The sequence below is a fragment of the Pelodiscus sinensis genome, chromosome 22 (genome assembly GCF_052426305.1).
Source record: "Pelodiscus sinensis isolate ZL-2025 chromosome 22, ASM5242630v1, whole genome shotgun sequence".
NCBI classification, from domain to species: Eukaryota; Metazoa; Chordata; order Testudines; family Trionychidae; genus Pelodiscus; species Pelodiscus sinensis.
In genome coordinates this window covers 16,913,690-16,928,999 of record NC_143073.1, presented here as the reverse complement: position 1 = coordinate 16,928,999, position 15,310 = coordinate 16,913,690, and the positions used below count along the sequence as shown (strand labels likewise).

At 47.2% G+C, this 15,310-nt stretch overlaps 1 protein-coding gene across 2 annotated transcripts in view; it reads right to left on the bottom strand.

The window, feature by feature from the left end:
* Positions 1 to 167: 167 nt before the first annotated feature.
* Positions 168 to 15,310, bottom strand: part of INCA1 (inhibitor of CDK, cyclin A1 interacting protein 1) — a 28,843-nt gene continuing 13,700 nt past the window's right edge. The window contains exons 4-6 of one of the 2 annotated variants that reach the window (XM_075907847.2): positions 11,559 to 11,764; positions 4,448 to 4,640; positions 168 to 751 (exon numbers count right to left, since the gene is read on the bottom strand). In XM_075907847.2, the coding sequence (XP_075763962.1) occupies positions 584 to 751; positions 4,448 to 4,640; positions 11,559 to 11,764 (567 nt within the window). In that variant the 3' untranslated portion in view covers positions 168 to 583. The remainder of the gene's footprint in view (positions 752 to 4,447; positions 4,641 to 11,558; positions 11,765 to 15,310) is intronic. The other variant, XM_075907848.2, reaches the window with a different exon arrangement.

Sequence of the window (15,310 nt, the reverse complement as noted above, 5' to 3'; positions counted from 1 at the left end):
TAGAGACAGCTCTGTAGCTGCAGGTATGGGAGGAAAGTGGCTCCAAATTTCAGCTCAGGTTCAAACAAGCTCTCAGGTTAAAGGCTTATCTGAATCTTTCCTGGGGTAGAGGGCATCAAGGGGACATTGCTTTGATACCATTTCAGCATCTGTCTCATCCAGCGTCGGGGTAGCTCATGACTTCCTGGTATTGTAGGTGGCAGGTGCGTTAGACATTGTTGCTTAGGTTGATTTGCTCTCTGAGCGTTGGATAACTAAAACATGTAGGAGCGGGAGAGAGAGGGCGGGGTATAATGCAGACAGCTTCCTCTTCTATTCCATTTGCACTGCATCACTATGGAAACAATCCTGAAGTCTTTGCTGATGTCTTTCTGGCTACTGAGAGCGCCCAGAGAATGCCAAGAACAAAGCAGCTGCTTTCCTTGCCAAAAAAAAACCAAGGGACAAATAGCCAATAACCAGGCACCAAGCACTAATACCCTTTCAATACATGGCCTGTTGCAAGTGTGCACAGGCAAGAGCTCCCATGCTCACACTGAGCACTTCAAAAAGGCAACAGGCTAGCCTGGGTTGCCACGATGGATCACTCCTCTGGCTGGTGCCCATAGCCCCAGAAGGCTTCCTGAGGCAGGCACCTGACCGGCAATGGGTGTTGGTCAGTCGCAGCCACAACGGAGGGGAATGTCGAGATTTCCAGGGGGCTGCACTGCTGCTCTGCGGCGTGGTGGCGGCTTGGTGGCGGGCAGGCCAGCTGCAATGGAAGCAGGAAGGGTTACTAGAATAACAGGAAATGCTGCACCGAGTCAGAACTTGTAGGCTAAGGGGGCAAGCCAGACAAAGAGGTGGGGAAAAGCATTTTTTTCCAGGAAGAGGGCTCAGAAACAGTTAAAAGTCTGGTCAGTAGTGCAGCAGGAGCCCTACTGACCTTGGCTCCGCATTGTTTCCAGAAGCAGCTACCAGGTTGCTGCAGCCCCTACGTGCAAAGAAACTCTGTAAAGCTGCCTTTGCCCCACGTGCTGGCTCTACAGTTCCCATTGGCCGGAAACAGCAGGGGAGATGCCTGCAGGTGTGATGGCGGCATACAAAGCCTCCTTACCATTAGGGGCCACAGGGATCTGTCAGCTGCTTCCCCAAAGTCCCCTCCAGACCTGCACCCTGAGCCAGAACACTCACCCCCCCCCCCACACCCAAACCCTCTAGAATCATAGAATCATAGGGCTGGAAGAGACCTCAGAAGGTCATCGAGTCCAACCCCCTGCCCAAAGCTGGACTACTCTCAACCAAATCATCCCATCCAGGGCTTTGTCAAGCCAAGACATAAAAACTTCTAGGAATGGAGATTCCACCCCCTTCCTAGGGAACCCATCCCAGTGCTTCACCATCCTCCTAGTGAAATAATTTTTCCTAATATCCAACCTAGACCTCCCACACTGTAACTTGAGACCATTGCTCCGCCATCCATCACTACTGACAACAGCCTCCCTCCATTCTCTTTGGAACCTCCCTTCAGGAAGTTGAAGGCTGCTATCAAATCTCGCCTTACTCTTCTCTTCTGAAGACTAAATCTGACCCATCCCAGAACCTCCTCCTGCACCCCACACCCTCATCCTCCGTACCACCCCAGAGCTTACACCCTGAGCCAGAACACTCCCCTCCCTCCTGGACCCCAAACCCATATCCTCCACCCCGCCACCCCAGAGCCTACACCCTGAACCAGAACACTTACCCCCTCCTGTACCCCAACCCCCTGACCCATCCCAGAACATCCCCCTGCACTCCACACCCTCATCTTCCATCCCACCTCAGAGCCCACACCACCAGACAAAACTTTTACGCCCCTTTTGCCCCCAACCTCCTGCTCCAGCTGGGTGAGGGTGAGAGTAAGAGTGGGGGGCATGGAGCAAGCAGAGGCAGGATCTTGGAGAAAGGGCAGAGTCTCATGGAAGGGGCAGGGCATCAGGGAAGGGACGAAGCAGGGGTGTTCAATTTTGTGGGATTAGAAAGTTGGCAACCTTTCTTCCAATTACTATAAAGACGGCTTCTCCTAAGAGCTGCTATACAAGTTGGGGACCATTTCCCAGGGCTATAGAAATGTCAGAATGGAAGAGACCTCAGGAAGTTATCTAGCCCATCCCCTCATGCTGAGGCAGTGGTATGAAGGCCTAAGTCCCATTTACATCTGTGTAAGGATCCGATTTCCAGAGAAAATTTGCTCATTCTATGAAACACAGTATTATGAATCCTTTAATCAGCAGACATTGCCTGGGATCTGAAAATCCAGCCAGGTTTGTTCTGCCTTGGACTCTATCATCATCAGTATAAAGAGGGACCAAATGGAACTGAGCAGAAAATTCTGTCAGTGATGTCAAAGGCAGAACTGAAGGCAGCTTTCCTATGCTGGCCCTGCACTTCTAAAAGGAGTGAATTTGAATGCAATTAAAGTCATCCACAGAAGAGAGACAGGGCTATATTTACACAGCTACTTGAAAAGACCATGAGATGAATAAGAAGGGATGTGATTACAGCTGGATGATTCAATTTAAAAAAAAAATGTTTTGGTGGAAAATGCCAGTTCATCAGAATGGAAACATTTAGAATGGAAACAAATATTCCTGTTTTGACAAAAATTGAAGGGAAGCTTTTACATTGTGCAAAACCTCCTGTTTTGACATTTTTAAAATCAGGGTTCAAAATGATTTTTTTATTTTGAAATTTATATTTGTTTATAATTTAATAAATGTAAAGAGAAAAGTGACAATCAAAGATGAAAAATTTCAGAATTAGCAGGGAGACCAGATAACAGTCTTCAAATCTGTTAACCATTCTAATAAAGAGGCAAATGATCGATTGTTCTTTATGGGTACGTCTAGACTACAAGCCTCTTTCGAAAGAGAGCATCTAGACTGCAACCACTTCTTTCGAAAAAGCAAGCTGCTTTTTCGAAAGAAAACACCCAGGCAGTCTGGATGCTCTCTTTCGAAAAAGCCCTGTTTGTGTTCAATAATGCCTTTTTTCAAAAGAGCACTTTCGAAAAAAGGCGTTATTCCTAGTAAAATGAGGTACTCCGCGGTCGAAAGATTTAATTTTGAAAGAACGCAGCAGCAATCTAGACGCAGGTGAAGTTTTTTTGAAAAAAGGCCAATTTTTTTAAAAAAACCCTGTAGTCTAGATATACCCGAAGTCCACAAAGAGCAGGACAAGAAGGATGTGGTTTAGTTGTCAGCAAAGGAGATTTAGGCTACATCTACACTGCAGGCTTCTTGCACGAGAAGCTTTTTGCAGAAGAGACCTTCCACAAAAACTTCTTGCACAAGAGTGCATCCACACTGCAAAAGTGCATTGGAAAAGCGATGCACTTTTGTGCAAGAGAGCGTCCAGACTGCATGGATGCTCTCTCACAAGAAATCTCTGATTGCCATTTACAGAATGGCCACCAGGGCACCTGCGCTTCTTTTGACAGGTTGTTTTTTTGCAAAAAAACCCTGTTTTCTGTCCACACACACCTTTTTGCACAAGAGCTATTGCGCAAAAAGGAGTTATTCCTCGTAGAGAGAGGAATACCTATACCACAGAACCTCCTTTGTTCTGTTGATTCACTGTAAATGTTCTTCCGCAAAAACGTGCTTGAGGTGTGGCCGCTCTGTGAGTTGTTGCACAAAAACTCTGCAGTGTAGACTTAGCCTTAGTGTAGATCTTTGGAAGGATGTTCTAGCTATAAGGATAGATAAGCACAGGTACAGTTATAGATAAGCACAGGGTTACCTAGGGAGGCATGGAATCCCCTTTCCTGAAAGTTATTAAGAACAGATTAGACAAAAACCTATCAGCAAAATGGCCCGGGTTCACTCATTCTTGCCTCAGTGGAAAGGGCTGGACTAGATGAAGGTCCCTCCTAGCCTGACATTTCTGTGATTAGCAAAGAAAGCATCCAGAGTTAGACTAATCAGGATTTCAAAGTAAGCAAGCATCCAGAGTTAGACTAATCAGGATTTCAAAGCACTCCTCCTGCTTTGAGGCATGAACTGATCCCCAAATAATCAAGGATTGGGAACAGTGTTCCCTGTAAATATAAGCTGGGTGCTTGTGCGGCTACTCAGGAGAGATTCTAATGCTGCTCAGTTGATTAGCAGAGTGCCCACATCTAAAGGTTTTGTGTTTCTCCTGGTGGTGCACATTTGCACATGCCTCAGTGAACATAACAACATTTATTTTGCACATGGATGGAAAAATCTACACATGAATGGAAAATACAAGAGGGAACATTGGTTAGGAATAGAGTTCCTGTGTGGGGATTCTTGTTTCACCATTAGGAACAAGTTATAGGACTAGCCAGATCATGAATGAGCACATCTGATCATAAAGACACTTTTGAGTGCTACTGTTTTCTGTGTTGAACAAAAATCGAAATGTTCACCGCACACAGTCAATAGCTTTGTGATCTACACACCCCGCTCACCAGCCCACTGCCACTGCTGTTAGCGAAAGAGTTCTCTTCAGAGATCCACAAAGGTCTTGGCTTGGTCTCGTGGCTGGGCAGGTCTCTTCCACTCAGTATTTCTTCTGCTAAAGATTCAGCTGTACCTTTGAGCCCTTCAGCGTTGGTGGGGGAGCCGTATCCACCCCATTTCAGCCTCTTCAGCCTGTATAGCACCATGTGCAAAGCATAGAATAGGGTTTGCAAACACTTGAACACGCCACATTATCCCCTAGAGCAGTGGTCCCCAATGTTTTGGGGCTGCCGGGTGCGTAGGGGCGGGGCCGCTAATGCGCCATGCATCCAGGGGCGGGGCCACTCACGGGCCACAGGCCTGGCAGTGGGGCCAAGCATGCGCCGCGCGCCCGGGACCGGGACGTGCTGTGACCCCGGGCAGGGGCCACCCAGGTGCCTCATGCCCGGGGCTGGCACCGGCATGTGCCACGCACCCGGGGCCAGGGCCAGCACCGGCATGTGCTGCGACCCCAGGCAGGGGCCACCCAGGCACCGCACGCCCTGGGCCAGCACCGGCATGTGCCGCGACCCCGGGGCAGAGGCCGCCCATGCACCCGCAGCTGGCACCTGCCACACGCCCGGGGGCGGGGCCAGCCCAGATTGCTCCGCAGGCGCACATAAATGGCCTGGCAGGCGCCATGGTGCCCCCGAGCACCGCGTTGGGCACCACTGCCCTAGAGGCCTGACCTGAAGCTTTGTCTACACTGGCAATTGAGTGACAAAGCTTTTGTTGTTCACACATGATTAAAAAAATGCCCGAACAACAATAGTTTTGCCAGAACAAGTAATAGTGTGAACAGTTCTCCTGCCGAAAAAGCAAACACTGCTTGGAGAGGGTGGAAGAGTTTTGTTGAAAAAAGACACAGCCATATTGCTAAAAGCTGGGTAGCGTGACAATGGCAGATTGGGGGCCATATAGGAGCAAAGAGACCAATATTTGCCTGAGAGATGCAATGGTTTGCCTGCTGCAGTGCTGGGAACAGGAAAATGCAGATCTTAAAGTGCTCACCCATTCCGGCAAACTCAGGGTTATGAAACATGACAGTGGAACCTCACATTTATGAACACTTTGGGAATAGGAGGTTGTTCATCACTCAGAAAGGTTCATAACTCTGAATAAAGCATTCTGGTCGTTCTTGAAAAAGTTTACAACTGAACATTGACTTTAGTACAGCTTTGATGTTTAATAATACAAAAGAAAAAAGCTGTTTTGCTTCTCTCTCTCTCTCTCTCTCTCTCTCTCTCTCTTTCTCTTTTTAAAGTAGTTAGCATTTCAACACAGTGCAGGAAGTCCCCAACTTATAAACAGGTTGTGTTCCCAAAGTTCATTTGTAAGTCGCTTGTTTGGAACTCAGAACACATTTTCCCATTGAAACAATGTGATAAATGCTAGTTAGGTTCCCAGGCTAGCTCACAAAACTCTATTGAACATGTAATGTAGCTGAAATACTGTATATTTGCAATGAAAAATAGTAAAAATAGTTTTTTATGTAACCTTGAGCTCTGGTGCTTGAGAAAAGGCAGGTTTAATTAGAGGAGGATGAGGAAGTAGATGGAAATTCGGAAGGGGACTTCTGGGCATCTAGCTGCCAAGCCTCCCCTCCCCTGCAGGCTCTGCACTGTCTCCTGCGGCCAGCCCCATCTCCACTCCCCGCCCCCCACCGCCAAAGGCTGCATCCAGCCCCCATTCAGCAGGAGGTAGCAAGTGGCCCAAGTATGGGCCAGAGGATCCTAGAGGAGCAGGGATGGCCATGCAGCCACTGGCTGGAAAGAAGCCCCAGTTTCCTCTTCAAAACACTGCTTCTTTTCAGCCATCAGCTGCGCAACCAGCCCCTGCTTCTTCAGAGTCTTCTAGACAGTACTTGTGCCGCTCGCCACCACCTGTGCTTCTTCCCAGCTCCCCTGCAGCTGCCAGTGAGCTTTCATTTGTATGTGTGATGTTTGTAACATGGGGAGTGCCTGTATTGTATGTTTTGTACTGGTTGTGCCCTTCCCATTCCGAATGAGGAGTAGGGTTGGTCGCTCAGTTCATAACAGGTGTTCGTAACGCAGAGGTTTCTCCTGTACCAAAGCCTCACTGTGTTTCATTAAATGACAAGTTTGATGGAGTCAAATGCTAGGAGGGACCAGGCAATCAATCCCTGTAACCTCCAATAGAACCCAAGCCAGAGACCTGCCCTGAAATAAACCTTAAAGCAGAAATTGTAGGATAAACCCTCAATCTTGATTGAAAAAGTGACAGTAATGAAAAATCCACCATAACCCTTGGTAAATGGTTCCAATGCTTAATTACTCTCATGGTTAAACATTTATGCCTTAATAACAGAGTCACCCTGCATTGCTCAGGTCCATAATTCAGGAATTCCATTAAGCATCTTTTGTTTCTTCATCATTATAAGCACTAGTCATTCACTACAGTTTAACAAAAAAGGGCTGTAGTAAATGTGGTTTGCAATAACATTTGTCTTCTAGTTTACAAGCCCTAAGCACTGATGTAGCTGTGCCAAAACAGAGTACTGTTCCAAATGTCTCTGTTTTATCTCTTTTGGAAGGTTTATTGAGAAGCAATCCAATTCCAGGTTCATCCTATGTTTCTGGCTCATCTTGGTTCAGTCTCTTTCAATATTTGTTTATTATGTCAGTTGTGAGGCCTGTACTTGCTTTGAAAGTCTCAGAGGGCAGCCAAGTTAGTCAGTAACTTGAAAAACAACTTTTAAAAAAACAATGAGTAGACTCAAGATCATCTCATCTGAAAAAGTGGGTTTTGCCCAGGAAAACTCATGATACTATATGTATATTTTTGTTAGTCTCTTAGGGTATGTCTACACTACAGCGCTAATTCGAACTAACTTAGTTCGAATTAGTTAATTCGAACTAAGCTAATTCGAACTAACGCGTCTAGAACTACAAACTAGTTCGAATTAGCGTTTTGCTAATTCGAACTAGCAAGTCCACATTGAGTGGACCCTGAACAGGGCTTAAGGATGGCCGGAAGCAGTGCCGGCAGGACATCAGAGGAGGACGTAGAGCGTGGAGATGCTGTCTCAGGCTAGCCGAGGGCTGCGCTTAAAGGGTCCCGACCCCCACCCCGGACAGACAGTTCTAAGGGGTACCCCGCTTGCAAAGCAGTCCTGGCTTGGATTGCCCGGAGTACCTACACTGGGCACATCACACCACTCGGCCATCAGCCCGGCTGCACTTGCCGCAGGCTGCCATCTGGGGAGAGGGGGCAATCGGGGGGCTGCAGGAGAGCTTCCACCCCCAGAAGCCCGCAGAGCCAGCCCAGTCCTCCCCATCGGGGGCTCGTACCCCATTCCTCCCTCACCTCCTTCCAGTTACCCTTCCCTAGCCCCCCTTCTTATTGATGTACAAAATAAAGATAACGTTTCTTCCAACATTGACTCTGTCTTTATTGAACAAAACTGGGGGAGACTGGGAAAAGGAGGTGGGAGAGGGGAAGAGAAAGGCTGGGAGAGGGGAGGGCAACTAAAATGATCAGGGGTTGGGAACAGGTCCCAGATGAAGAGAGGCTACAGAGACTGGGACTGTTCAGCTTAGAAAAGAGGAGATGGAGCGGGGACAGGATAGAGGTCTCTAAAAGCAGGGGTTGGGTGGAGAGGGTGCATTCATAAAAGTTCTTCATGAGTTCCCATAAAGAAGGACTAGAGGACACCAAAGGAAAGGAATAGGTAGCAGGCTTCAAACTAGTAAGAGAAAGTTGTTCTCCACAAAGCAAAGAGTCAACCTGTGGAACTCCTTGCTGCAGGAGGCTGTGAAGGCTACAACTAGAACAGAGTTTAAAGGGAAGTGAGATCAAGTCATGGAGGTTGGGTCCAGGGAGTAGTCTTAGCCAGGGGGTAGGAGTGGTGTCCCTGCCCAAAGTTTGTGGAAGGCTGGAGAGGGATGGCACGAGACAAATGGCTTGGTCACTGTCTTCGGTCCATCCCCTCCAGGATTCCTAGGGTTGGCCGCTGTCGGCAGACAGGCTACTGGGCTAGATGGACCTTTGGTCTGACCTAGGACGGCCATTGTAAGCTCAGGGCTCAGGGTCGGGGGTCTCAGTGGACCCCCTTGATTTTCATGCACACCTGCTCCTGGGTGGCCAGGCTGGCAGCTCTCCTGCCCTAGACGGCCACTTTCCTGTGCCTAGTGCGGAGATCGTGGACGAGGTCCATGATGTCCGCACTAGCCCAGGAAGGTGCCCGCCTCTTGCGGTCCAGGGCAAGCTCCTGGGAGCCGCCAGCCTGGTCCCGGGAAGAGGGGGTGGGCTGGGGGACATCGGGTGGTTGGCTCTGTGCCGTGCCAGGTGCAGGGTCTGCTGGCTGGGTGCTGGCAGGCTTGCACCTGGCATGGGCACTGTAGCCAGCCCGTGCCCCTTTAAGGGGTCCGGGGCCGGGAGGGGGGCATAGAGTTTCCCTGGTGTTGGCCAGAGTGGCCACCAGGGAAACCTGGGGAGGGCTAGCCTCCCACTAGTTCGAATTAAGGGGCTACACACCCCTTAATTCGAACTAGTAAGTTCGAACTAGGCTTAATCCTCATAAAATGAGGTTTTCCTAGTTCGAACTAAGCGCTTCGCTAGTTCGATTCAAATTCGAACTAGCGGAGCGCTAGTGTAGCGGCTATGAATGTTAGTTCGAACTAACGTCCGTTAGTTCGAACTAACATTGTAGTGTAGACATACCCTTAGGGTGTGTCTAGACTACAGGGTTTTGTTGACAAAAGTGGGCTTTTGTCAACAAAACTATACCTGCGTCTACACTACACCAAGTTCTGTCAACATAACGGCAGTTTTGTCGATGATGGTAAACCTCATTCTACGAGGAATAATGCCTTTTGTCGACAGAGTTCTGTCAACAGAAGGCGTTATTGCATCTATACAGTCCTTTGCGTCTACACTCTCATGTAGTCTAGACTCTGGATGTAGTCTAGACACTTTGTCGACAGAAGCTTTGTTGACAGTATCTATAAAAGCCTGTAGTCTAGATGTACCCTTAGATGCCACAAGACTCCTCGTTGGTTTTTTACAAGTTGTACTTGCTTTGCTGATTCTGTCTATTTTCTGTATGATTTTATGACAAGCAAGCCCATTGCAAGCACATCCCATTTTCCTGGCACTACCAAATCCTGGCCTGGCTTTAAGTTATGAGACGGGGAAGCGGTATACCAAATTTGCAGCTCGTACTGTTTTGGATGAGTTTTTGATCAAACAAACTCTTTAAAATATAGAGTAGATTCTCAGTCTGAATTTGTCTAGCTTTTATTTCCAGCCATTGGATCGTGGTAGATCTTTCTTCACTATTCTGAAAAGCCCATTATTAAATATTTGCTCCCCCTTGTAAGTACTTATAGACTGCAATTAAGTCACCCTATAACTATAATTACTCAGGCTAGAATTTGGCCAAGACACTTTACTTAAAAAGCAATGAATTATTGAATGATTGCAAATATCTGTGAAGACAAGCGGGGCTTCGCAGTCAGCACTAATGGCAAGGGGAGACTCCCAGCTGAGCTCCTGTCCCTCCCAGTGCAGAACCCACTAGCACAGTGGTCACCAGCCAGTCGATTGGGAACTACTGGTAGATCTTGGAGCCTCTGACAAGTGATCCTGACTGGTCTGGCCAAGAGGCTATCAAGCCCATCACTTCAGCTGTCTCTTCCCCTACTGCTGTTCACCTCCTGCCCTTTGCCTTGGAGCTATCCCCACAGGAGCCTCCAGCTTTCTATGCAGGGCAGGTGAGGGTGAAGGGTGCTCATGCCAAGGTGCCCCCTCTCCCACTCTGTATCCTATTTCCACAAAGCAGAGAGGGGGCAGAACAGGACTTGGGATGGAGTTTGCTGGCTGCTTTAGGGAGTGGGCCTGGGCAGGGGTGAGCCTGCCTTAGCCCTACTGCACCACCAACCAGGAGCCACCTGAGATAAGCTGTGCCCTGATGGAGCCCACATCTTGAACTCCTACCCTAGTCATGAACCCCTTCCTGTACCCTAAGTCCCTGCCCCAGCCCTGAGCACCCGTGTATCCATACCCCTCCCAGAGCTTGCACCTAGAACCCCCTCTGAACCCCAATTGCCTGCCCCAGGCTCAACTCAGAGCCCCTCCTCCACTCCAGATCCTTTAATCCAAGACCAGAGCCTGTGCCCCAATGCCTGGTGAAAGGGAAGGAGGATGGGGGAGGGAGGGAGGATGGAATGAGCAGGGGGCAGGGCCTCCGAGAAGGGGCAGAGGTTGGATTTGAGGTAGATCTTGGATTGCACTTAAATTCAGAAAGTGATCTCATGCTTAAAAAGGTTGGAGACCACTGGTTTAATATGTAGTGACAGACTCTAGGAGCTCAACCTATTTGCTTTAAGAGAAGGTTAATACAGGAAACTCCCGATTTCCGACCACCCAAATTGCAAAACTCTTCCCCTCCCCCACTTATAACCATTTTTGTAAGTGTGGAAGGGGCCGAAAACCCCCGACTTATGTTGTTGGCCCACATTTTTGACAGCGTATGACACTTATCGTAAATGAGGGTTTGAATTACGACGCCCACGACTTGCGATGCTTCCCTGGGAACCAATCACATCACAAGACAGGGGCCGCCTGTAGTGACTTGATCATATTCTGTCATGGCAAACATTAATTTGATTCAGGGCACTTCTGTCTAGCAGAGAAAGGTCCACCATGATCCAGTGGCTGGAAAGAGAAGCTAGACAAATTCAGACTGGGAAATAAGGTGTAAGTTTTTTACAATTTCTCAGGAGCTGTGTTGGATGCCTCATTATGCGCAGGTTTTAAATCAAAATAGGATATTTTTCTAGCAGGCTTGCTACAAGCAAAAAGTCAAACTACATAGTCACTTTGTGGCCTTACTAGGTATGGATCGATGGAACTATGATGAAAGCTCTGTGCACCAGTAAACCCCCACAGAGTTAGCCCTTTACTCAGATATGCATGGAGCTCTAATTTTTCACACTATTAGTGTTTTGCTGCACATATGTTGATTTCCTGAAACTGTGCAAGCATAAATATAGAAACAAAACAAGTCCCACACATTCCCCTCCCTCATACGTCCAATCAGCTCCATACTGATCAATGCAGCTTTGCCTTTTCTTCAGTTCCTCCAGGTGATAACAGACCGACATCACACTACTGCTCTCCAGTTTCTTTCGTTTCAGCCTGCCACTTCTCCTACACAGCTCCTGAGGAGAGGGAAGTGTTGGAGGGATGGACAGCACTTCCCAGGAGCCTGCATCTATCTGAGCATCAGGCCTGTGGATGGCAGAGCTAGACATCTAGGAGATAAAGAGAACACAGGAACTGCTAGTCTGGATCAGACCCAGTATCCCCTCTCAGAAGTGGGCTAATCTGCCCCACAGTAGGTCTCATCCCAGCCTCTAATTGCTAGGGATTGGCTTAAACAAGGAAGCACAAAGTCTAATATCTCATAGCATTAGCTAACATACCTCTGGTTATTCTCATCCATATACATGGCCAGCGCCTCTTTGAATCTTGCTGCATCCTCTGCCTCAGTAACATCAAGGGGCAGAGTGTTCCGCAGGCTAGCAATGCACTGCCTGGGAAATCAATCCATTTTGAATTCACCCTTTTTCAGTTTCATGCATGTCCCTGCATTCTTGTGTTGTGAGGCAGAGAGAGTAGGCATTCTCTTCTCTACGCCTTTCATGGTTTAGCAAATCCCCTCTTCTTCACTTCCTTTTTGTGGGGAACAGTCACAGTCTTTTCCATCTCCCTCCAAAGGAGAGTTTTTCCAGGTCTTAATGGAGATCATGCCTACACTCAGGTAGGAAATGGTTTTCCCTGTCTTGTGAAACTTTCCCATTTTGCATCAGGATAAAATTGAGACTTTTTCACAGAAAAAGAAAGTGAGTGAACGAAAGACTTTGTAGCATTTCTCATCTAAATTAGTCAAAGCAAGGTGTGATCCTGGGTCTCCTCCAAGGTTCAGTGCCCCAACCACCAGACTATTCTGGGGTCCCTCTCTCTTTTCTAAGCATCTTCCAACACCTGCCATTGGATCCTAAACTTTAAAATCAGGAACCACCCAGAAACTATAAATAAACATTTAAGTTGTGGGAACACCTAGAAGCTAGTCAGGCTAGAGGAACCCAGCTGTACCAGATGCTGTACAGAGATGTAGTCCCTGTTCCCAAGCTATGAGATATCACAGGTGGATGAGACAAAAAAATCAGGTCATGGTGGGAGGCAGTGTGACAAAAATAATGACACTTGCATTTCTTAGCCAGTCAGGAGCAGTGTTTAAGCTTGCAGTGTTCTGCAGACTTTCGAAGAGGGGCACAGAGGCACATGCAGGAGCTATCTGATGGGGGTATTCAATCAGTGTTGCACAAATGGCACTGGTGTGTTTCTTGAATGGCTGTAAAGTCTGGTCTACACTACAGACTTCTATTGGTATAACTGTGTTGCTCAGGGGTATTCACATCTGAGTCGAAAACAAAGAGAGAAAGCAGACTGCTTCCTGAGTCAGCAGCTCACTTGGCCACCTCGGCAGGATGATTACTCAGGACACAGATTGCATGCTGCCTTATAGACACCCCTGGCCAGGCACCCCTAAGGATTTACATTGTCAGTTTTTTTACAGTTTTCAATCCACCACAGTTTCATGAAAACAAACTGTCCCGGCTCAGATCAGCAGATGTGCTCTTAGCTGTACACCAAGAAAGGGCTGCTGGCCAAGAATTTGCTGGTATGGGGCCCACCACCAGAGCCCCAAATGGTACCAGAATGTAAGTCCAGTACACAGGAATATACTTCTGTCCCACCACCCCATCCTTACCTCCTCCCTCCCCAAATCAGGCTGCTCATGTTCCTCTTGCTTTGCCTTGGCCCCTGACTCCCACCAAGATTTCTGGCCTCTTCTAATAAGCATGCCAGTTGCAAATTGCTCTTACCACCCGCTACACCCTCCATCTAACTGCTAATGAGCTAAAAATCAACTCCCCAAAGCCAAGAGCTTTCCTCATTAACAGGAGTAGCAGTGCTAAATGGGGAACAACAACAACATTCAGAGATGCACTCGGTGCCCTACAAAGATAATTAATCTAAAGAGCTAGTCAGTGGCAGGGGGGAGAAAAACACAGCTTGCATTTTTAATTTTTTTGAGAGAGAGATTTACTGGTACCTCCTCACTGCTTTGCAGGTAGGCGGTATATTTAACCATTCTCTGAAAACATCTCAGGGACTTGTAATCTGGTACAACGCCAGGCTTTGGAGTGAGAGGGGCTGTGCTAGCTGGGGACTATCCAACAGAAGTAGGGAGGTCACCCATGTCTACCTTGCTGGGATACAGCATCCAGTTGGGATGTGTTGACACATTGGAAAGGGTTCAGAAAAGAGCTGTGAAAATGACATAAGAGTTGGACAGTCGAGAGATTAAAGAAACTCAATTGATTTTATCCAAGAAGAGGTGATTTGATCTCGGTCTATCAATACCTCCTTTGTGAGAAGATTTTTCATAGGGTTATTTCACCTGGCAGCAAAAAGCAGATGGAGATCCACTGTCTGGAATCTGAGGCTAGATAAATTCCTAGAGCCCTGCAAATCCATGGATGTGAATTCAGGTATCTGAGGCTCATTTTTGCAGATATACATGTGGACATAAATTTTGTATCTAGAACCCTGCAAATTTGCAGATATCCGCTTTATATCCATGGGTATCCACATTTGCAGATGTGGATGCAGATATCCATGGATCATTTTTATGGATGCATATGCGGATATATATTTTGTGTCTGCTCAGGGGTCTACAAATTCAAACTAGAAATAAGAGACCAATTTTTAGCAAGGAGCAGTATTCACCAAGGGATCAATTTATCAAGGGAGATAGCAGATTCAATCTTTACGTCAAGGCCGGCTGCCTTTTACTCAAACATCTAGATGTCTGGGGCTTGAGATCCCATGACCTGCATTGCACAAGAGGTCAGACTAGTTCATCTAATGAGTTATTCTGGCTTCAAACTTTGTCAGGAAGCCTCTGATTTCCCAGGTCAGCCGCTGACCTGGATTAACTCGCTTTCTGTCTTTGTGCCTGTTTCCACTCCCACCTCTGTGTCTTATCTTTTGTGTCACGGAGACACCAGTCAAGGCTTCATAGCCAAAATTAAGGTGAGTTTTGCACTTAAAGCTGGGCCCAACCTTTTTATTAAAAAAAAACCCAAGGAGTCTTGTGGCACCTTAAAGACGAACAGATTTATTTGGGCATAAGTTTTTGTGGCCCCACACAAGCTTATGCCCAAATAGATCTATTAAGGTGTCACAGGGACTCCTCATTGTTTTTGCAGATGCAGACTAATATAGCTAACTCTCTGAGACTTGTAACTGTCTTATGATTTCTGCAAAATACAATTCATCCTTCCTAAAATTCCAGCTCTTGTTCTTTGGGCATGCAATGAGGTGGTTAAACATTTTCAGGCAAACCTGTTAATTAGTTTATGAGTTAAAATTAATTAACACAGTGTCCTTTTAAGAAATTTAGCAGCTTGTCTCAGATCTCCTTTTGTAGGTCCCTAATGATATTAGCAACCAAATAACACTGACTCTTCCCACATTTTTAAAAACTTGTGGAAATCACGTTCACAGGCCATCTTTGGAGACACTGAGGATTTTTGGTCACTTAGGCTGGCATTTAGACTGTCCACTTTTTGAGGCAGAAACTAATTCCTAGGGAGCAAATACAACAGGGCCCTGATCTCACACAGCTGTGTACAATGGGAAGCCCGATCTCAGTTGGGGTCCATAGTTGGTACTGTATTTCAAATAAAAATGTATCTCTGTGGCTGGAGCATACATATGCACATTTC